This window comes from Mandrillus leucophaeus, unplaced genomic scaffold (assembly GCF_000951045.1).
Source record: "Mandrillus leucophaeus isolate KB7577 unplaced genomic scaffold, Mleu.le_1.0 Scaffold612, whole genome shotgun sequence".
NCBI lineage: Eukaryota > Metazoa > Chordata > Mammalia > Primates > Cercopithecidae > Mandrillus > Mandrillus leucophaeus.
In genome coordinates, this window is record NW_012106609.1 from 560,494 (window position 1) to 584,246 (window position 23,753).

Here is a 23,753-nt window from a genome sequence, read left to right on the forward strand (position 1 = left end):
GCCATGGGAGCATTGGGGGCTCCTGGGCCTGAGCCGTACCATTAGACGGGTAGGCTATGCTTGTCCACTCTCCAGAGTCACTAGGTCTCCTTCTCCTTAGGGACAAGACACCCTATCACTTACTTTCTAGGTTGCTTCAGGTTATCTCAAAATGTTCAGGGGAAACCAGCTCTCTTCTGGAGCGTTTATCACTCCAGCCTCTGGGGAACCCAGCTCTTTGCTAGCTTTCCCTTTCTCCAAGCCCATTTGTATCTATCACATCCACCATGGCTTAGTCGACGTGTATATATCCCCTCAAAGATATTTATCAGATAAATACCTAAGGCTGTCACTGGATCCCACTTTTTATATTTACCTTGGGGAATGATGCCCAGTGATTGATTTGCCTATGTGAACAGCAGTGGAGCCAGAAGGAGAGTTTGGGGTGGTTGCCAAGTCCCCAGCCTGGCAGGTGGGATCTGGTTGAAAGGAGCAAGAGACCACACAGAGAACATCTTCAGAACATTTGGGAAATTAATAACACAAGAATTAATATTCCTATTTCACAGTTGAAGAACTTGAGGCCCAAAGAAGACAAGGCCTTGGGTTAACCTTCTCCCAAGATCACATAATAAGCAAATGGCAGAGCCAGAATAGGCACACACGTCTCTCTGCAACACCTGGAGGGCCCTGACAATAGCCCATCTTTATTTCTGCTAATTCCTGCTGCTCTGGGCTGGGCCCTAGGCTCCCTACTATTCCTTACCTTACCCATTTTCTTCACAGCTATGGTCTGTGCTATAGATCACAGGTAGTTAGTCCAAGGATGATTTGGCTGGGAAATGCTGTTCTAGAGAGAATAGAAGAGGTTAGTGTTACCATATGATCCAGCAGTTCCAATCCTAGGTTGATTCCCCAGAGAAATACAAACATATGTCTACACAGAAACTTGTGTATGAATGTTTATAGAAGGATTATTCTTCAACCCAAATATTCTTCGACTGAGGAGCATTTCTCCCAGACAAAGCAATGCCCAGTGAGGGTAAAAGTGGTTACTAAGCCTTAGGTGCACACTGTGCAGGTTGGGGCAGCAGCATCACTCTGGGGGTTCACTAGGAGGACACCCCCCAAACACACACACTGTATGGAAGGGCCAAGGAAAACTACTCTACCCTGCCCACCCATGATTTATTGTGCGGGGGAGGCAGAGGGCCTCCTCTTTGTATGGGTCTCCTTGGGAATTTTAGATGTGAAAGTACCTGTCACTGGAAACAGCATTTGCCTCCTAGAAGAGTTGCTAGAGCATTTGCCCGAGCTAAGGCAGAGGCAGCTCAGCTGTGACCTGCACCTTCCTAGAGCTGGTGAGAGATGGCCTCAAGCAAGGCTGTCCCTGTCACAGTTTCCACCCACACTCACAACACTGTTTTCCCTTTTAGTTAATATTTGCTGAACACTGAAATCTGAGTTTCATAATTTTATAACCTCTTTAAACATTTTACTCCAAAAGATCAACTGAAGTCTGAGTGTATGTGCATTAATTTTAACACAGTGAACTGTTATGTCATTTGTTAGGTCCCAAAACTGATTATGGTTAAAACTGTTGACAGAAGTGTTTCGGCACAAAAATCAACTAAAAGGTTGTGAGGTATTTTTTAATAAGCATTGTAATGTATTAAAACTTAGTAATTGTCCTAGAAAAAAGCATCAAGTAAATCTCGTATTTTTGGAATCTGAGACACTTAATTGTTGGAGGAGGATGCTCCTATCAAATAAGGAAAGCAAAATGAGTAAGAAGAAACCTTTGAATATAACTGAGTCAGTAACTAAATTAAAGTGTCAAGGAATGTCATAAACATAAAATGCATGACCCAGGTGAATCTGTGATATGACAGTAAAACTCCTGCACATCAGAACTCTAGAGTCCAGAGTCTGGGTTATTAACTTTTGAGACAGAGTCATGCCACCGTCTCAGACCCAGCCTGAGTCTCCTGGGACTCCACAGTTCCCTTTGGGGCCCTTCGTACAAATGGAGGGCTGTCTGGTGGTCTGCCAGACCCCATCTTCGATACTACTGGCAGTGGCCAGTGGTCAGTGGCCAGTTTGGGCCAACATTTGTTCCACGTCATCTGTGAGCTCTTTCACAACTTGCAGCGAAGGCCATCCTGTCCCTGCAATTTATTCACATCTCCTCTGTCAGTTCAGGCAAGAACAGTCTGTGCTCTTCCTCTGCTGTGTGTGATATACTATCTTGGATCTGTCTGCTTTAAAAGCAGTTTGGGAGTAAGTTTTCCCCAGAGTCTTTGGTGGCAAAAACAGAGACAAAGGATTCACTCACTCAGAGCCTGCCTTTGTTTTTTTCTCCATTCCGGAGCCCCTTGACCAGTGATGTTTTAAGTCTTTCTGCTTCTGACACATTTACAAGGCCTTTTATTATTGGCTATAACTCTCTTCTTCAACACTCTGGTTCTGATTCTTTTTGAACCCTAGTTGATTTTACCTTGTAGTCTGATGACACTCTTCTTTGCTCTTTGCTCTCCTCTTTGGGTCCCTGTTCTCTTTTGGGTCAGCCTCTTCCTTTGCTAAGAAAGGGTGCAGGGCACCTTTGATTCCATTTGGATTTATTGGGCACCACCTCTTTATACCTAACACATCTTTCTTGGACCTTCATCAACTTCTTTCCAAGTAACCCTAAACTAATTCTTTCTCCTTACCTTTTCTGAAGAAGGGTCCATATTTGTTTCTTTGCTAAATTTGAATAATCTTGTGAACTCTTTATTTTCATTTCTTTCTCTCAGTAGAATGTTTAATTTATTCAAAAGCTTTGTGTGTGTTTGCCAGAAAGAGACTCTTGCAGGTGTTCAATCAAACTATCCCTTCATCTGAGGAGTACGGAGAAAAGACAGCTAGCCAGGACTTACTGTGAAAACCGTTGTATTTGGGGGCAAAAGGGGATGCTTCTTTGAATTAATCTTCTCATCCTCTTTAATCTTTAGCTTCAGTTTTGCTAGAAGAAGTTGGTGTTTGAGTGAATACCAGAGTTCATTCTTATTATTTTCTGTTTTGTCTGAAACTTTCATAGCACATAAAGCAACAGATCAAGAGGCGGCATTTGCCTTTGGAGAGGGAAAAACCAAATTTATCACTGCAGGTGATTTTTGATGGCAGAGCACTGAATATAAGCTGCCCCTGATTTTCAGGCAGGATAAGAAATGCTTTTTTGCTTTCTCCCATGTGCTAAATCCCATCGCAATAAAATGTAAGCAATTTAGAATGACCTGTGCGAGAACACACAGTCTTCCACAATGCCTGCAACGCTTAAGTCATTGCCATGAATGTGAGAAATGCAGGCAGGGATGGCCATCACCCTTTGGCAGCTCCTCCCAGACCCATGTGCTGCTGACTGCTAGGGGGTTCGTACCATGCGTAGTGACAGGAGCATTTCTCTCCATGGATTTCGCAGTCAGTTGCCTCTGGATCAGTCTGTCCTGTGATTGCCTCTTTACCATCTGACCCCAACTAGACTCCAAGGACCTGAAGTGCAGAGCTGTGACTTTCTTACTTGTTCTTCTGTCCCCAGTGCTTAGAACAGGACTGGCACAGTGGTTGGCAAATATCTTGCGTTTTTAATGATGGCTTTCCAGACAGTAGAGACAAGGAGAAGAACCAAGCCCAGCAAAATCCTCAGGCTGTTAGCATTGATCTTTCCGTTTTTAAATACATGATGTTTCAGCTCTCAAGACAGAGGGACTCTGAAATCCTCTATGAAACTGATGTGATTCACAACATGTAGATTGTGCCTCCACAGAGGTCTGCAAGGGCAGCCTGAGAGTCATGGCGTGCAGTGGAAGGAAAGAGCTCTCAGGAGCTATTTGTTCACTCTGTCTTTGTGGACCCATTGGGATCCTCAAATGATCTGGACTGATTCCAGAAAACTGCCTTGCCTTCCCTGAACTGTCTTTATCCTCCCCCATGACTCTGTCCTGTGATTGCAAGGTGTTGGGAAAGATGATCACAGGCCATTCACGTATTTAACCATCAAGCTTTGTTGATAAGTCCAGGGCTCAGTTCTTAGTTTCATTTTACCTGACTTAGCAGCAGCATTTAATGTATTCTCTCCTCCTGGGAGCACCTTATTTCCACTTGGTTTCTAGGCGATCACACTCTCCTGGTTTTCCTTCTGCTTCATTGGTCTTTCCTTCTCAGGCTTCTTTAGTGTTTTCTCCTCATCTTCTGAATCTTGAATTTTTTCTGTCTATCGATTCTCTTGGTGATCTCTGTAAGTTCCACTGATTTCAATATCTGTGAAAGATTGGTGACTCCCAATTGGTCTCCAGCATGGACCTTATGCACCTCTCTGGTACTCAGCCTCTGCTCTGGGACACGTTGGACATCTCAAATCTAATAGGTCTGAAGTGGAGCACCTGGTCTCTCCTCTCAAACTGCTTCTAGAAATGTCTCCCTGATCTCAGTTGATGGCAGCCCCATTCCTCCAGATGTTTAGGCCAAAACCCTTGTAGTCACTTGACTCTTCTCTTTCTTCCACATCCCAAATTCCTGGAAATATTCTAAATAGATTCAGAATCTGCCCACTGCACTGCTCAGGCCAGGTCTCAGCAGCTATTGTTTCCCAGGTATATTACTACAGCAGCGCTGTGATCAGCTTCCCGCTTTTACATGGCCCCTGCATTCTATTTGGAACACAGCAGAGAGTGATGACAGTATCATGTAAGTCAGATTACATCACTGTGCCTTGCTGACAGTCCTCCTGTGGCTCCCCAGCTTGCTCAGGGTAGAAGCCAAACTCCTTCTAGTGTCCCTCAGGGTCCTGCCCCCACGGACTTTTCTCTTCTGGGTCCCACTGACTCCCTGATGCCCCTAGATTAGCCCCTTTGTCCCGGCTGCTCCAGATATCCTCTCGGCTCCCTCCCTCCCCTCCTTCAACCCTGTGCTCCTGTATCTGCTTCTCAGGCGGCCTTCCCTGACCACACACCTCCCACCTCTGGCATCCTGCATCCCTTTCCCTGCTCCATTTTTTTCATTGTACTTAATATATTTTAACATAACTTATGATTCATTTATTAGCTCTAGTCTCTGCTGAATCCCCCCACTAGAAAGTAAGCGCTATGAGGGCAAGAAATTTTATTTGTTCACTGTGGTGCCTCTAGAACCTAAAAAGTGACTCTACATGGCAGATGCTCAATAAATATGTTTAATTAATTAATTAACCTGGGTTATAGATATTACTAAGTTGGAGGCCAGAGAAAATACACTTGATGGCCCAATCACCATAAGAAATTATTTCCACTTACTAAACAAATAGGCCAAATTTAACACCATAAAGGTTGAGATACATGTACATTCTCATAGTCAAAGCCAAAAGCCAACTCTACAGACAAAAGATGAGGAGCATACCGTGGAGAAACCTAAAGGTTATATATGACTGCCATTTCAGGACTGAACAGCAGGGACATGTTTTTCATCCAAAGGCTAATGGTCATATTAATAGATATATAATACACAGGGCATGGTAGATACTAGTTTTATTCTAATCTTTGCTGCTCAAAGAGTGGAAAGAGAATTGGGTTCATCTCCGAGCCTCATGCCTAAAGAGAATTTAGGGAACATGGTCTCATCTGGAAAAGAGCCATCTTGGGTGGCATGTAATGGTCATGGGAAAAATATTTGACTATTTTTTTTTTCAGCAGGAATAACTCAAGGAAGATCTAACTAGTTTCCTTAGATATTTGACAAGACATTTTGTGGGAGGGGGAACATCCTTTCTTACTTCAGTTGGCAGAATGGAAACCAGTGGGAAGAAGATAACTTTCAAATAAAGATAGGAAGATATGTAAATTGGTGAGACTTACCCAAGTATAGAACAGCAGCTCCTCGAGGCAAGAAGTCTCCCCTCTCTGGGGGCACAGCAGGAGCTTGGCAGCAAACTCCCGACAAGGACGTTGTAGGGGGAATCAAAACTACATTAATTCAGACCCTCTATGAAGCAGACACAAAGATGGGATTAGATGTATGAAAGATTTACCGGAGAAATGAGATGGGAGTTGGAGGAGGCTGGGAGAGCCATCAGATCATAAGAAAGGTCTGATCTCTGTAAAGGAGAGAGGGAAGGAAGGAGGATTGGGTAGGGTAGGAAGCGCTATAGCCTGCTGTGTGGGTTATAAGGTAGTGCTGGAAAGGCCACTCTGGAGTCTTGGAGTGGAAGTGGCCCATCAGAGTAGTCCCATATATCGCAGGAATGGGTCTGCCATGGCATCCCTGCTACTCCCAGTCATTGGCTGGGTGCAGCCTGTGGGAACCAGGGCCTCTGTGTGAATATGGTGATGGACTGCAGAGTGCAGGAACTGGGGCCATTAGTTAATTACTCTTCAAGGATTAGGAACTCTGAGAGGTGCATTTCACAGACACCACAAGGTCTCTAATGGGAACCAGGCATACCTGCCTTCAAGGTCCCAGAGGACACTCTGACTCTGAGCCCTTATCACACTTATTACTCTTTATGGCTTTCCTGGACTAGAAGCATCTTCGGAACGAGTGCTCTGCCTCCTCTCCCCCAGGGGCTGCACGTAGTAGGGACTCATTGAGGGTCCAATGAGTAGTGGAGAAAGCAGCAGCCCCCTTGTGACCCCGTAGCTGTGCTGTGTAATTCCAGGTCTTTGAGGGCAATCTGTTAACTTGAATTGAGGATAGTAAATGTCATTCAGCTGTGGTCCCCAGAGAAACCTTTGTAAAGTGGAGTTCGAGTGAGGAAAAGACCTTCATCACTGCAAAAGTGCCAGGACTAAATGGAGCAGCCCCTGAGCAGAGCACAGATTGAAGCCTCATCCATTACCTGCCTCTTCCCCTAGAAAGACAGCCCTCATTTATTATTTCCAGTCTGTTTTCATTTTACTTACACCACATGAAAAAATGTTGAATTGGGAAATAAGTAATATTATTTCCAAACAGAGATTTCTGAATCAACTTTACAGATTTGGAATTATCTTGTTTCCAAAGGTTTGATTTGTTTATCATTTCTTCATTTATACTTGTGAATTCCTTATTGGAAATGCCCTCATTTGGAAAACTGACTATACCTCTTGTTGGTCTGTGTTCATGTCTTTTTGAGAGATACCTCCTCTCTTCCTTTTAAAGTATAATAAAATCTAACTTGAAGTATTAGGAAGAGATGTTTGCTAGAATGTTCCTTTCTGTTGTACAGTAATTCTGTACCAACTGGTTCTACTCTCTCATTATCATTGCTTGCCCCAGATTCTCATCTCTGCAATAGCTCAGCCCACAACTGCAAGACTGAGGTTCCTTCAACACCTTCTTCTCAAAAACATTACAGTGTTCCTCCTTTCCTCCTGTCTTTTCCTTTGATTCCTCCAACTGTCTCTTGTTTTGGTCAAGCTTTGCTGCCTCTGAAAGTCCTATGTCCATTCCAGTTCCCGTGCACACATGCTTTCCTCTCCTAAATGCTACCTTCTCTCTCCTCTGTTATCCAAACTCCATTGATTCTGCAAAACCCACAAGAAGTTCTGCAGATTCAGTTCAGCTGATAAAGAAGGGGCAGAGTTCAAACTGAATGCCATTTTTCTCCCTGCTTACCTCTGGAAGATGGCCCTTCCCCTATAATTGAGTGTCTGTTCAGCTGCCCTGTTTCTTCCTCTCTCCACAGCCCCCTCCACCGTTCCCATCATGCACCAAGTCAGTGCCACTATGAGGAGCATCACCTTGTCATGGCCACAGCCGGAGCAGCCCAATGGCATCATCCTGGACTATGAGATCCGGTACTATGAGAAGGTGAGCCAGCTCTACCTATAAGCTTGCAAGACCCAGGGCTAGCCACTGTTCCATGGATGGTTGCTAGCTGAAGGCACGAAGGAGATAGGCTGCTGAGGGAGGGAGGATTCTGGTAACAGAGGCCAGAAGGTCCCTGGGAGAGTTCTCCAGGTCTGCCCTGGCAAAAGTCTTGTTCAAAGCCCAGGCACTTTCTGTGCCAACTAAGGAGAGAAACTTCCAGTCCACCATCCTGCAATCTGGATAGTTCACTGGCTGGGAAGGACCAGTCCCATTCTTCCAGTCATGTGTTTGATATACTAATGCAGATGCCACAAAACTGCCAGGGGTCCCCAAACCTTCAGAGGAGTGTGTGGTTTGGTAGATCAGTGTTTTCCAAAGTGTTTGTGTACCTCCAAAATAAGCTTATTTATAAATTATATGCAAGTACTACTGCACTAATATATTTGTGGAGGATAAAAAACATGTAAAATGTTTTTTTCAAAAGCCTATTCAAAAGGATGAGATAAAAATTAACAGAAATAGAAATTTATATATTATTTTCTTTGACTACCCTTTAGCAGCTGCTCCTGGGGATGACAGTGGGGTATGTGCTGCCAAGAAAAGGGAAATGGTGCCTGGTGGCACTGGTCCCTGGCCTCCCTCTTAACCAGGGCGAACTGCAGCCTTTGCAAAAATCTTAGGAAAGTATAGTGCCTTCTGTTTTAACCCAACACATTATTTGTAAAAACACACTATTCATTCACTTATTTGTTCAATAAGTATTGTCAACTATTTGACAGGTACTATTCTAGGATATATTAGTGATCAAGCAGACAAAGATTCCTGCACCTGAGGAACTGACTTTCTAACAGAGGGAAACAGACAATAAACAGTGAACATAACAAATAAGAAAATCATGTAGTGTGTTAGAAAATGAGCAGCATAGAGGAAAAAAAATTTAAAAAAAGGAGCAGGATAAATGGGATCAGGAGGGTCTGGCTTGGGGAAGTGCAGGTTGAAGAATTAAATAGAGGGGTAGAGATAGGCCTCTTGGAGAAGGTAAGATCTGAGTAAACGTGAAGAAAGTAAGACTGTTGTGAAGCAGTTATCTGGAGGAGGAAAGGGCAACAGCCTATGCAAAGGTCCTGAGGCAGGATCATGACTGGTGATTCAATGAGCAGGAAGGAAACCAGCATGGCTGGAGTGATGCAAGCAAATGGGGAAGTAATAGACAGATGAGAGAGGTTACCAGAGGAGGTCATCATGTTGGGCCTTAAAGACTAGGTCGGGTGCAGTGACTCACACCTGCAATCCCAGTACTTTGGGAGGCTGAGGAAGGCAGATCACTTGAGCTCAGGAGTTCAAGACCAGCCTAACCAACATAGTGAAACCCCATCTCTACTAAAAATACAAAAAATTAGCCAGGAGTGGTAGCAGGCACCTGTAATCCCAGCTACTCAGGAGGCTGAGGCTGGAGAATGAGTTGAACCCAGGAGGTGGAGGTTGCAGTGAGCCTAGATCACACCACTGCACTCCAGCGTAGGTGACAGAGCAAGACTCTGTCAAAAAACAAACAAACAAAACAAAACAAACAAACAAACAAACAAAAAACACTGGAGCTTTTGCACTGAGTGAGATATGGAGCTACAGCAGGTTGAGGAGCGGAGGAGGGACAAGATCTGACTTACATTTTGGATAGATCATTTAAGCTGTTCCACTAAGAACAGGGCCTGGTAGATCTACCATTATTAGCAAGGATGATGGTGGCTTGAATCAGGGTAAAAGCAGAGGGCTGTTGAAATGTAGTTGATTTCCAGATATGTCAGCTAAAGGCAGAGCCAACAGGATTTTCAGCAAGTTGGATTTCTGGCATGGGAAAGTTTTAGCCTGAACCACTAGAACAATGTAGCCGGCACTGACTGAGTAGGGGATCACTGTGGGTAGAGCATATTTGATGTGAGGACAGGAACACAAGTTCAGCTCAGTGTCTAAAATGCTTGTAAAATGGCCAAGCAGAGATGTGGGGTAGGCAGCAAGAGGTGCACATCTGGAGTTCAAGGGAGGGGACTGGGTGAAGATGTCCATCTGGGAGTTGTCAATATGTAGATAAGAAAGTCCTGAGCCTGGGTGAGGTCTTGCAGTGGGTCAGTGGAAATAAGCAGAGGATCAGAAACAGAGACCTGCAGCCCTGCAACAGGGAAGCCGTGCTGAATAGTGGGACATGACTGCACTGGAAGCAGAAGCCCTCATTTCCAGTGCCCTGTGCAGCTAACCAGCCGTGGAGCTGTGGTCCAATTACTTAACCACTCTAGGTCACAGTTTTCACATTTATAGAATGGTAGCAGTTTACCTCCCTGAAAGCGGAGGTCTAGATGGATCACCAATCTAGTCTGTAAGGAGGTATGCCCTTCAGCCATTAGAGCCGAACTTGCAAGCAAGGTGGAGGATTAAGCGGCATTCTATTCTACTTAGAGGATATTGGGTTTTATAAAGAGTTGATTCAGATACTTCAGTGAATTGGAAATAATTTAAACCAGCTGAATTCATAAGCATCTGTTATCTCTAATCCGTTTTGGATTTAGGGCTCTTACTTGCTAGATATTTTTTGTCAGTTAATGAAGTAAATGTTGACTTTTTAACATGTTTTGGAACAATGTGTTTGGACTAACTGACCACATGGTCTCATTTTGTCATCAGAGTTGACCTAACAAGGGCCCACCCAGTCCCCCTTCCCACACACATAAGCTTGTAGCTCTATTGAAATAACACCTCATCTCAGAAAAATAGTAATAATTTCTCCCCAGTGTGCACCTATTGTGTGCCAGGGATTTTATAAACATTATCTACTTTCTTCTTCACACGCCAATGTGGTAAATGTTGGTATCATTGCTATGGGTAAAGAAGTTTTTAAAAGGAAAACAAAGAAGTTAATAAAACAAAAGCCTTGTCCAGAGTCCCACAGCTGGGAAGCGAGCCTGGGTCCTTTGCCCTGCAGCAGTTGGTGGTGCTGGGAAGGGGGGAGAATATATTAGAGACCACATACTCCTTCTCCTCATCTGCCATGCCCAGAGCAGTCACGTCAGTGGGCAGCCAGGGTAGGGGTTAATGACAGGTTGAGCACTGAAGCCACGTGGCTCATGCCTGTGTGCCTTGGCTCCTTCCTCCCAAACCAGCCCAAGCTCCTCCACTGCCTTTCCCCTTACAGCTTTCCCTTGAAAACTGTAATTAACCTCAACTTCTTATACTATAAAAGCAGCTTATTCTCCCATTCAGGCTACCTCCCTGCTCCTTAGTAATTTGTACTAATTATTAACAGACACACATACACAGCAGCCCAGTGCCTGCAGCAGCTTCCATACCTCAGTGAAGCATATTATTGTCCCCACTCCAGAGGAGAGAATGCTTTCCTTGGGAACACAGAAGGTTATTTGCCCAAACATTGGTTACCGTTCGGTATATTACTGTGGAATGCTCCTTCATTTATGGAGTGCGTGGCTACAAAGTCCGTTACATTGCTTTGACTATTCCTAAGATAACCAAAGAAAAAGATGTTAGCCCATGAGGGCCTTTTGAAGCAATGATGATAATTCATCGTATGCTGAGTATCTATTCTGTGCCAGATATACACAGATTTATTAGCTCTGAACCTTAAAGGAAAAAAAAAAAAGTGTATACTTGAAAACACATATAGCCAATTTATAGATGATGGAGCTATGTCATGGAAACGTTAAATGACTTACCCATAACAACACAGGTCATAGCTAGGGAGTCACAGAAACAGAACTTTACACATTTTTATTATACTTCAGTGGTGGAAACTTCTGAGCTTGATAGGAGCATGGATGCAAGCACCCCTGATGCTGAGGATCTCAAAATTAATGTGGCTCCCAAAATAAGAGATTGTATCTTAATAATAAATCCAAATACTTGCGAACAGAATGATCTGCCTGTCTGCTCCGTGTGGCCTTGGAATCCTGGTCTTTAGAAGATGTAAACACAGAATTCAGTGCAGTGGGTGTCCTGGATTTGGTCCAAAGAAGCAAACCCCATTGTTTCTTCATCTTGTGCCATCTCCTCTCCCCACAAGGAAGCCCCAGCCCCTTCATCTAAACCAGGAGTCAGCAAGCTTTTCCTGTAAAGAACCAGAAAGTAATTAATTTAGGCTTCTGGGCCATATGGTTTTTGCCCTAACTGCTATAGTGGACTCTGCCTTTGTAGCAGGAAAGTAGCCATAGGCAATATGCAAATTGATGGGCGTGGCTGGGTGCCAGTGGAACTTTATCAAAACAGGTAGCTGGTTCATGAGGGCAGTTTTGTAACCCCTGAAAACCTTCCATGGGTCTTCTGCTCCACATAACCCTTGGTTTGCACTTAGGACCCCTTTCAGTTTCACTCTATGAGTAGAATTGATGAGGCTTTTGCTTCCTCCACCAGCTCATTAATAGAGAGCTCAGATGCCATCGAGCTGATGACACTCCCCGAGCCTTTCCCATGTTCATCTCCTTCCCCATTTTAATACATTTCCATTCATCATTCTCTCTTGTTTACTGTCGTGTAGCACTTTTCACTCCTGGTGTCAGCGCTTGTAGGCAAACCATGGGAGGAGCATCTACATCTGCTCTCAGCTGTCTTAATGATTAAGCGTTTATGGTTACTCGCTCTTCATAATAACTGTATAGGTTAGGACTGGCTGGTTTAGGCCTTGGGAATTCCTACCTTTCAAATTTTAGGATCATTTTCTCAGAGAGACTCTTTCAGACCTTGGCAATATCTTGTGCTCAATCAATTGGTTCAAATAACTGGACCGAAGTGTACTGTTTATTTATTCATTTAGCACTGAGTTGTTGAGCACCCAGGTGGTATGAGCACTGCGCTGCATGTTGGGGTGGGGAAGGAGAAATGAGGGAAACATGGTCTCTGCCCTCAATAGCTGCATTCTCCATCCTGCATCCTCTGTCTCCGACATACTTATAATCAGTCATAAGCAACCAATAGAAAAAAAAAAGTAACTTGTGGCTGTTACTGATTTGCCTGAAATTGATTAATGATTTTGTGGGGAACAAGAGCTAATATTCATTTTAATCACTGAACTTCTTCAAGAATGTTTGGACTATAAAGTGATTATGGAGTAATGTTTGGTCCTCACAATCCAAATACCAATGATGTATTAAAATAGTTTTTCAATAACAGCTATCCAGTCACTGCTTCACATTTATCAACCAGCGCCTGATTTCAGCAGATTCTAGTAAAACCAGAGAATTCAGGCAGCTGCTTGAATTTTGTAGCAATGGAATTTTATTCTTATTTGCAAGGTGACTTGGTGATTTTCATAGTTTCAGATCTCAGGTCTGCACTGTGTCAAAATAGAAATGATCAAAGTTCTGGATGACATCCCTTTTATAGTGGACAGCCTTTCTTCTGAATCCCTGATCGGTGGTGGGGAGGATCCCCTTGTGTTTAAATAGATCAAATAGTGGGTGGGCAGCTCCTCTGCAGGCAGTCTCTCCCAGGGCCCAGTAGACATCCCCTTCATTAGAGTGAGAATGGTCCTCTTTGTAACTTTCAACTGTGTGTTTGAGCTGACCTGGGACCTGTGGTCCCTCACAATTGCTTCTGAATCATTTATGGGCATTTCTATGCCACCCACACTTCAGATATGCCAATTACTTGCAGTCTCCTGAACTCCTCTAGGCCTTGCTTCTGTATATTTAATTCTGTTCTCACTCTCCACATCCATCCATGTGGCTAATTTATTTCATCTTTTGTGACTCAACTCAGGTCACCCTTTCCCTGAGTCACTCTGCATCTCCTCTGAAGTCTGGGCTGGATGGTCGTCTGCTGTGCCCCTACAATCCCCTGAACTGCTCTCTGCCAACTCACTCCGTCAACACTGCTGTCGTTTTCTGTTCATTTATCAGTCCACCCACAGATGTTACATCCCCAGAGGAAAGGGACCATGCCTTTGTACCTGCAGCCCATGTATAGCACCCAGACATAGTAGTGTGTCATAAACGTAACTGACTGGCCAAATGAAGGAATGAGTGAGTAAATGCACATCAGGTCATCTTTGATTTTGCAAAGTAGGCTTTTATATATTTTAAACAATGGGAATTTCTTTTCACTGTACTGTATTCTTTACATATATTTATGTAAAATATATTCTTTATATATTTTAAACAATGGGAATTTCTTATCACTGTACTATATCCTAGCTCAACTCTCTTTCTTCTGTCATTTTACTGAGAATGCAGTTTACAATTTGTAAAGCATGCTTCTTGAACCACTGTGCCTAGAACTCATCTCAGTACCCCAGATCTGCACAGAAGACACAGGGACTTGGATCACTCCCTCCTAGTGATCCAAACTCTTCATTTTCACTAGATCCCCATTTTTCTCTAGGATTCATGGTACAGACAAAGACAGGCCCGGGCTTCAAGCTTCTGTTCGTGCATACTTGCAGATAACCCAGAATCTTTGCAAACAAAAGATATGCTCATGTGAAAATGATTAGAGGCCAGGCTGGTATATAAGAAGGTGCTGGGGTGAGGTGTGATTCGGAATGACAGTGGTGTAGAGTCCACAGCCCAGACTGGTGAGAGAAACCTTCCAAGAGAGGAGGCCTTGGGAAACATAGGCTTAAGCAATCTGGATGGAGTAGAGGAGCCCTGGAGAGAGACATTTTAGACAAAGAAAACAGCCTAAGCAAATGCCTGCTGGCCAAGATGTGGTCCCCGGATTTAGGGGAATGTGAGCGATTGGAATTGACTTCAGCATGAAGGACCTGTGAATTTATATTTAAGAGTTTTGCCTTTGCATGATGATAGTTTTTAAGAAAAGAAGCGTGGCAATGGGTGGGGTGGATGGGGAACATCAGGAAAGACAAGAGGCTGCAAAAGTCCAGGCACAAATCACGTGTTTAATAAGATAAGCGGCAAGGAGAAAAAGCCACCTTTAAGGGCACTCATGATGGGCGAAAGAGTCATGCTTCTGGAAAACAGAAGAACTCTCTGCACATCAGAGGACCCAAGTGTGCAGATGACAGGGACTATAGTGGTCAGCACAGAAAGTGCCGGAGAGAGTGACAGACAGAAGAATGGGGCTGATCCCGAGTAGGTGGGGGGATGAGGGCACAGGGTCCGCTCTCCAGGAACAAGGTACACGCCCGCTCTGAATGCTGGCAGGAAGTAGCTGGGGGATGCACACCCAGACACAGGGCAAGGTAAGGGCAGAAGTAGGTGTGGAGGGCAGTACAGAGTGGCCTCTACCTCTTCAGCAGAGTGGACACAAAGCCTTTTGCCTGAGCACTTGAAGGAACTGAAGGGAAGTGAGGTAGAACAGCCACTTTGGGGAGTATCTAGGGAGATCCTGAGTCAGGGGAGATAACAGGACAACTCAGCAGAAGCAAGACAAAGAGAGACAGCAGGGGGCAGATGGATGTTGCCTAGTTTGCTTCTGCTGAGGTCAGAGACTTGAGGGGATTTTGCAAAGCTGAATGTGCTATGTTATTTCACCTCTGAACCGTGGGGGAGGAGGACTAGAGAATGACTATAAGCTTCCTTGCCAGTCCCTGAGCACTCAGCCATTTCCCTGGGCCTCTTTCTTCAGAATGTGGCCACCTCATAGTCCAGACCTGACCCTGAATCCCTGCATTCCCTTGGCCCAGATCAGACTTCTTGTCCCCATCCAGAGGAATGGCCTGGAGCTGATGACAACTTCCAGCAGATCTGCAGGACCAAGAACTAATGGGGCCTGCGTACTCCAGGGTGGAATGGGCTGGGGGTGTAGCCTTCAGGAATGGGATGGTGACCCTTTCCCTTGCTTTCTTTTAGGAACACAATGAGTTCAACTCCTCCATGGCCAGGAGTCAGACCAACACAGCAAGGATTGATGGGCTGCGGCCTGGCATGGTATATGTGGTACAGGTGCGCGCCCGCACTGTTGCTGGCTACGGCAAGTTCAGTGGCAAGATGTGCTTCCAAACTCTGACGGATGGTAAGGGTCGGGGAGGGCAGTGGCAAAATCACAGTGCAAGCAGTGTGGGAGAAAAAGTAGCCCCAAAGATGCTGCACTAGCCAAAATGCCAATCTCCAACTGGATTCCAGGGGAATTCCCTTCAAATGGTTTGCCTCCCAGTAGGGCCATGTAGATTTTCCTGAAGTCTGGCTCATTTCTCTCCCAACATCTGATTGGATTTGCCTTTGAAGGGTCTCTTGCCATGTGTGAGCCTGCATTTCAGCAATGAGATTCATTCCTGTCTCATGGAGCCAGTGTGCCCTCTTGCCTCTGTATCCAGGGCCAGATGCCTCTGCTGTTTCACCCTAACGCCCACTTCACTCCTCCGTGCTTATGGTCTGAAAGCTGAGCTAATGGCCCAGTTTCATGAGCCGAGGTCTTCAGGGAGGAAATGGAGAGACAAAATGTGGGATGTGGCAGTCTCAGGCACCTGGGATCTCAGAAATTTGAAGCAACTTCACATGTGCCCCCCAGTACGTCCTGCTCAGATGTCTCCAGAGAGAACAGCCAAGGTGTCCTCAAGGCCAGAAAGTCTATCACCATAAATATACTTCTACCTTTGGGTTTTATTAGTTCCCTATTATCACTATCTGCCCCAGTCCTCTGAGACCACCCCCCTCAATAGTTCTGAAAAATCCGATTTCCCAGTAGCCTCAGCATCGTGCTCAAGTGTATCCATCTGACTGTGCCCACCACTCTCTCTCTTAGCTAGCCATTTACCATAGTTTATGTACTCATTTGTGTATCTGCCTACCTACCTATATTATCTGTATTTATTATTCACTTATGAGCTGTTTCCTGATAGTTTTCCAAATGTCAGTCTATTCCTGACTCCCCAAATTGAAAGCTTTCAATTTTTTCCTTCATTAATTAAATTATCCATAAAACCGTCTGTCCTTATATAGCATTTTATTTTAGGCCAATGCTCTTAGTCTGGGTGTTTGATAGGGCTTGAGATTTTATCTTGATGCACATTGTATTTTTTAACAATTTTGAAATTCATTGGAAACATTTAAAATCAGGTGGTTTCTTATACAAATCAGGATGTTGATGTTCTGTGAAAAAATTGTAAGAAAAGCAAATGCTCATGGGCACTCTGGAGTGAGGACCTTGCCTTAAAGCTGAGAGGCCGCTGTTTCCATATGTTACCCACCACTTCCCAATATTTCTAACCTGGATGCTTTGATGTGAACCACCTGGCCCCTGTAGGATTGGAGTTTGCAACCTATTTTAAGTTTATTTGAGGTGAACTTTCTCTCATATTTTGAGGATGGTGAGATGGGGTAGAGAGGTAAGCCAGTTAATTCAGGTTAATGAGGCTACTGGTATGAAAAGAACACAGACTGTCTTCTTTTTCCTTAAGGACTCTGTCCCCCACTTTGCACCTCACTTACTGTCTAGATTTATAGGCACTCTGGCATCAGGAGGTACACAGAATTAAAAGCCCAAAACTCAAAATGCTCTGAGTGCTGGTCTCTTGGCAATTCTACTAGACAAATCAAGAAGTAACAAATTTCTCCCAAGAAGGCTATTTCTTTTACATTTGGCAGTTAAGTGTTGCAAACCCAAGAGGGGCTGGAGGTAAGAGTGTTCTGGTAAGTGGCCAAATTCAGGAGTATTTATCTTAACGACTGAGGTTCACACATGGGTACTGATTATGTTCACTGGGAAAGCAGGCCTGTCTGCAGAGCAAAGGTAGTCAAAAGGTTGATTGATGATAAGGTCATTGGGGCAGGGAGGACCTGTGGAATCCCACCCAGAGTCAATGGCCACACTTTGGGCTGGTGACCTCCACACAGGGCAGACCCACTATGGCCCTGGGCTGCTCCTAGCTACACTGTTCTGATCTTTGACGTAGCTGCCTAATTTTTAAAAAATCATTCAAGTTTCATATTACATTATGAAGTTTTTAATTTATAAAGACGTTGTTAAGGATGCTTCATTGTGGTTCCCTGTGTATTTTTCTATTGCCAAATTTATATTTTAAATACACATATTACAGAAAGCAAATACACATATTACAGAAAGCTCTCAGCTGAGGACAACTGAAAATTTACCTTCAGTCTTTAAAATTGACTTCCATCTTTAAAATTCTAGAGAGTGGGAGGCTTCAAGAACCAATATCCTTGTTCTTAGAAATCTTTTTCCGCCAACATGGTTGAAGGATAGTTCTCAAACATTGGGGAACATTAGAATCGCCTGGACTGTTTGTTAAATATGCAGATACCCTCCTCTTCACCCAGAGGTTCTTATTCAGTAGATCTGAGGAGGGGTCTGGAAATAGGCATGTGTAACAGTCAGGCTCAGGTAATTCTGATAGCTTATGGGGAACCTCACTTTAAGAAGTATTGTTGGCTGGGCATGGTGGCTCACACCTGTAATCCCAGCACTTTGGGAGGCTGGAGGCAGGTGGATTGATCACTTAAGGTCAGGAGTTCAATACCAGCCTGGCCAACATGGTGAAACCCCACCTCTACTAAAAATACAAAAAGTAGCTGGGTATGGTGGCGTGTGCCTGTAATTCCAGCTACTCGGGAGGCTGAGACACGAGAATTGCTTAAACTAGGGAGGTGAAGGTTACAGTGAGCCAAGTTTGTGCCACTGTGCTCCAGCCTGGACGACAGAGCAAGACTGTCTTAAAAAAAAAAGAAGTATTGTCATTAGGGTTGCTAGATAAAATATAAGATGGACAGTTAAATTTGAATTTCAGACAAGCAAAAATAGTGTTTTAGTGTAAGTATCTCCCGAGCAATATTTCAGGCATACTTATACTAAAACCTTGTTCATTGTTTATCAGAAATTCAAATGTAATTGGCAGTCCTACATTCGTATTTGCTATAGCTGGCAACTCTAATTGTAATAGAATATAAATAGCTTGACTTCCATATGCCTAGGTCCTGAACATTAGATAATAGTTCTTTCAAACACCAGTGAAAGCATAACTAGGACAATACTAATACTAGCCAGCTGGGCACAATGATTTGTATAGATTAAAGAAAAGAGATGTAGTATTTAGGACACCCATGATAGAGCAGACAGGGTGAAATGTGCTTCATATGATTTGGTTTTTCTCAACAGTCTGAGGGTCAGAAAGACTAAATCACGTGTCCAATATCACAAAGCTTACACATAGTAACACCAGGATTTAGATGAGCTCTGTCTGCCTCTATGACCCATAGGCTTCCCATTCCACTGCATAATTCAGCATGGTTCTAACATTTGGCAGAAGTCTTGATCATTTTCTTCTTGAGTGGGAACTCAGAGTGCTGGGCCATTCATTTCTCAGGCATTTCTTCATCCTCCACAGTGCCTGGGGGTAGTGCTGGCTGACTGCAGATACTCTTTAAATATCTGCTCAATGAATCTGTTGACTCTGCGCCATTTCATAACTTCATGCTTTAGAAGATATTTCAGCAGTGGTTTTCATTTAGATAAGTCCCCTTCATTGGAATGTCCTTAACATGGCTGACAGTTCTTTGAGAGACCTTCCAATTGAGGGAATATAGATTGGGAGTCATCTCTGCTCCAGGAATGTCATCAGCTGTAGTTCCCAGATTCTGTCACGGCTGTTTTGTTTTCATTGTCCTTTGTTTACGGTTGTTTTTGTTTATTTATAACTTAAAAACTGCTGTTTGTTTTGGTTAGACTTACAGCTCTGACACATAGACACTGTCCTCTACATATATGTGTATTTAGATCATGTGTTTGGTATCGTGCACTGACTATCAACTGTATGCAAAGGGCGCATGGGAAGGATTCTAATGCCTCTTTCTCACCTAGATGATTACAAGTCAGAGCTGAGGGAGCAGCTGCCCCTGATTGCTGGCTCGGCAGCGGCCGGCGTCGTGTTCGTTGTGTCCTTGGTGGCCATCTCTATCGTCTGTAGCAGGTAGGTCCTCCACTCTCACTTGTTCTCCTTGGACCCAGAGAGCCCCTCTCCATATGCCCTTTCCTGGGCTGTGTGGATCAGATAGGGTGTGACCATTCACGACCACAATCATCACTCCATCTCAATCCAAGAGCAGCCTAGAATTCTTCAGATATTTATTTAGCTGGGAAAAAAAAATTGTATGAGAGCTGGGCAAGGCTATGAGTAAACAGTATCCATCCTCAAACCTCATTTTAACGAAGACTTTTAGCCCCCCTTACACACAATGGCTTTTCAGAGTGACAGTTACAAAATTGCCTTTGACCCACTGGAGCATCAAGCCTGTGCACAGCCCATCCTCCAGTTAGAGAGCTCAGGCTCTCAGCAGCCAGCAAGAGGGAGGCAGACTGGCAGGAGAGAAGATGAAGAGGAAGGGGAAACTCTGAGTTCTGCAGAAGAGCTAGCCCTGAAAGCCTTGTGATTTTTTTAATACTGCTGCTACTGCCTTCAGTGGTTAGCCCAGATTCTGCCATGCAAACCCCTGTAGTTGGCTCCCTCCCAAGCAGTTCTGCAATGTAGCTTAAGTGCTGATGGGCATCCTCTTTGCCTCTGCCCTCATCAGCTCTGCCCTCTAAATGGGGTCCCACAGCCCCGCTGGGCTTCTGTAACCCTTGACTGGAAAGCAGACCCGTCTGCCCACAGGGGTGAGGTGTGATCAACCACAGCTCTAACTGCAGCAGGAGGGCTGAAGTGAGAGTTGCCCAGTCCCCAATCCTGGGAGATGTCCCGGGTGAGCCCTCATCTGGACTGGGGCCTAGATGGAGGTACCTGGAACAGAGTGGTGGGTGTGTCCTGTGGCTGAGCGAGCACCTCTTTGTATCCGCAGGAAACGGGCTTATAGCAAAGAGGCTGTGTACAGCGATAAGCTCCAGCATTACAGCACAGGCCGAGGTAAGTAGAAAGCAGACACCCAGTGTCTAACCCCCACAGGCCTCTGGGCTAATGCTCAGAGTGCTCTTTATAGCCAGACTGGCTGGTCCCGGTGGCAAGTTCCCTCTCAGCCCCAGTGCCTTGGCCACCTTTCTGCAGGTTCCCAGGGGCAACAGGCTGCCCTCCCATCTGCCGTCTACCTGTCGTGGGTACTCACTGGATGCCTGGTGGGTAGATTATTGTCTGTGTTGATAAGCCCATATAGGACACAGAATGCAGGGAAAAGATTGGGTTTAGCAAGTCAATGAATCCTCAAATCAGACTCAGTGGGAAAAGATGGAGGGCTCTCTATTAACATCTTCTACCTTATCTTATCCAATTGAGTGGCTGGGGAATGTGTTAACCAAATTCACAGATAAGCCATAGAACATGAATGTAGGGAATTAAAAAGATAGCAGAGCCCAAGAGGCCAAAGTGCTGGGATATCTCCCAAGTGTTTTCCTTTAAGCAGTATCTTTAAAAGTTTTTCTCACTCATTCTCCTCCTCCCCTCTCTTTTACAAACCTATATTTATAATATCTTTATAACTAAAATTTCTTTTCACCAATGTGCAACATAAAGTTCTCTATCAGACTCATTTTCTCATCTGTATAATGACGGCATTGCAGGATCTGAGAAAGGTCTCACTAGGTCAGTTGGGCCACCCTCCTGCCTCCAGAAAACAGAATTCTCAGATCCTTACAGCAGACACATTCTGTTTCTAAATAACTCCTTTTGAATTCGACAGATGTCCTCAGAAATCTGTCCCAGCACTGTGTGCTATGCTCTGTCGAGGCTTCTTCTGTGAGCCTCGTCTCACCTCAACCCCCTTGTTGCAATGTAAGGCCAGTGCTTCCTGTTCTCTCAGCAATAAGCGTGGAAAACAGACCTCCCAGGTACCTACATGCCAAGCCTGCCTCCACACGGGGGTTCTTCTGGGGGCGAACATGGACTCCCAGGCCAAAGTTCTCATGGACCAGACTGCTGCTTCTCCAAGGTTACCCAAGGCAGGAAAGTGATGCCAGGATGTTCACAGAAGCAGCTGCACCATGAAGGAGCTTGTGTTCTAATGTGGCCAGTGCTGACTCGGGCTGTACAAAGGGCACTTCGTAGACGTGGCTTTCAATCTAAGATCAAGACCCTGCCAAGGGTTTGCAGAGGCCCAAGCCCCTGGCAGCTGGGCTGCTGCCCAGGGCACTTATTGCTGGAGGGAGCTGTGGGTTCCTCACTGGCACCACTGCTTTCCCACGATATCCCAGGGCAGCCCCCACCATCAGCAGCCCAAATGGGGGGGCCCCTCTAGGCCACAGGCACAGATCCTGCTATATTCAGAGTCCTGCTTATTCCTCTTTCTTTCTCTCCCTGGGCCACCCTAGGCCTCCATTGTCACTGATTTCAGAGGGATCAACCCTACTGTGTTCTCTTTCTTTTCCTATGGCCTGACTGTGTGCCTTGCTGCATAATCTACAGGATGCTTCTATTTATGTTGTCCTGTGCATTAGCCCTTCCAGGCAGGGCCTTACCTTCCTCAGCTGGATAACAGGGACTTTGCTTGTACCTGTGATTCTCAAGTGATGGTGTACCCACCAGGGTGCCTCAGTATTTCCTCAAGGGCGACCTTCGTCTCCCTGCTTCCCTGCCTCTGCCTCAGGATCCTGACATTGCTTCCCTGACTCTTGCCCAGGGCTGACTCCTTTTCATCATGAGCCACTGTAAGGTCCATTTCAGATCTGGTATCCTGTGAATGCTGTGGATGAAACATTTAGAGGTGGTCATGTCAGCCTGAAAGTGGAGCCAGGACCATAAAGATACAACATTAGGTTCAAAAGGAGGACTCTCACTTCGAAGTCTAGAGATAGCCAAAGATGCCTTAGGATGCCTTAGGTGAGAGCTCCCTTTACAAAAGCATGCAAGCCAAATCTTGGCTTCACCCCTTGGGTGGGGTACAGAGGGTCTCCAAACATCGAGCGGGGTGGAACTTTTTGCCCTTTCGGCTGCTGCAACCTGAGATCTGCCTGTTCTCCTACTCTCAAGGAGTAGCTATGCCAGGCTATCACATGGTGCCCATGTGCACAAAAGCGTGCTTCCAAAATGCTCACAGCCACCTTCTGGGGGACTCTGTCACCTCTCAGACCAACAGAGGAAGATTCTACTGGTTCCTGAGATCCATAGAAAAACCAGTCCTCAGTCTGCAGTAATAGTGGCCTTGCTGGAACAAGAGAGGACAGCTGAAGGAACATTGTTGGCCAGTTGCATAGTCGCCATTCCTGGGACTCAGGATGGATGCAGGGTTTTTTGTGGGTCTGGGTTCACTCCCTTGGCTTCCTTAGAAGTTGTCCTCTTTTTAATTTGGTTTGCCTTTTATAAATCTTGTCCTTTCCCTCTATTCATAACTATTCTCTTTTGATCCAACCCTGGGCACCTGGCTCCTCTTTGCACCCAAGTTCTCTGAACTCAGTCTCTTGCGTTGAATTGCATTTGTGCATTTACTCCTGTGAGTATCCATCTCCCTGACTAAAGCTATTACTGTTGGAGAATCATGGTCAAAGGAGTGTAGAGCTGGCGGATGGCTCAGCACACATATAACAGAAGGGGAAATGGAAGGCTCTGATGGAGGGAGGGCCTGGCCAAAGAGGGCGTAGGGGTAGAAGTAATGGGTTAGGGAACTCTCAGCATTGGGAGTTTTATTCTGGTAGCTCTCTTAAACTCATTGAACCTTCACAACCACTCTAAGAGAAATGAACTAATCTAGGAAGGTTAAGTGACTTATCTAGGGCACATGACTAAGTAGCAGAGGCAGACTGCACACCCTCTAAGCCTGGCTGCAGAGCCCATGCTCTTTCCACAGCCTGATTATGAGGAACAGCTCCAGGACTAATCCCAGCTGTCCAAGTTGGTGTTTGGTGGCTCCCCACTCTGAATCCCACTGCAGGAGGCAGAAAGATTGATAATGTCTGATCAGAATGTGTGCACATAATTATACCTGGACCATCCACAGGCATGAACTTCTGGGGGATGCAGACAGCAATTTGGAGCTCTGAGATCTTCCCGACTGGGGAGTAACAGAAAACCAGCAGCTCCCCAGCTTGTTCATTAATGTCTGAGCAAGCCCCTGCCTCTCTTGCCTGCAGGCAGAGCACAGGAC

At 45.1% G+C, this 23,753-nt stretch overlaps 1 protein-coding gene across 1 annotated transcript in view; it reads left to right on the forward strand.

Annotated features, from left to right (window-relative positions):
• The window catches only part of EPHB1 (EPH receptor B1), a 443,952-nt gene that overhangs the window by 337,667 nt on the left and 82,532 nt on the right, over positions 1-23,753 (forward strand). Inside the window, exons 6-9 of the mRNA XM_012000023.1 lie at positions 7,655-7,779; positions 15,588-15,750; positions 19,552-19,660; positions 20,526-20,590. Coding sequence (XP_011855413.1) covers positions 7,655-7,779; positions 15,588-15,750; positions 19,552-19,660; positions 20,526-20,590 — 462 coding nt within the window. The remainder of the gene's footprint in view (positions 1-7,654; positions 7,780-15,587; positions 15,751-19,551; positions 19,661-20,525; positions 20,591-23,753) is intronic.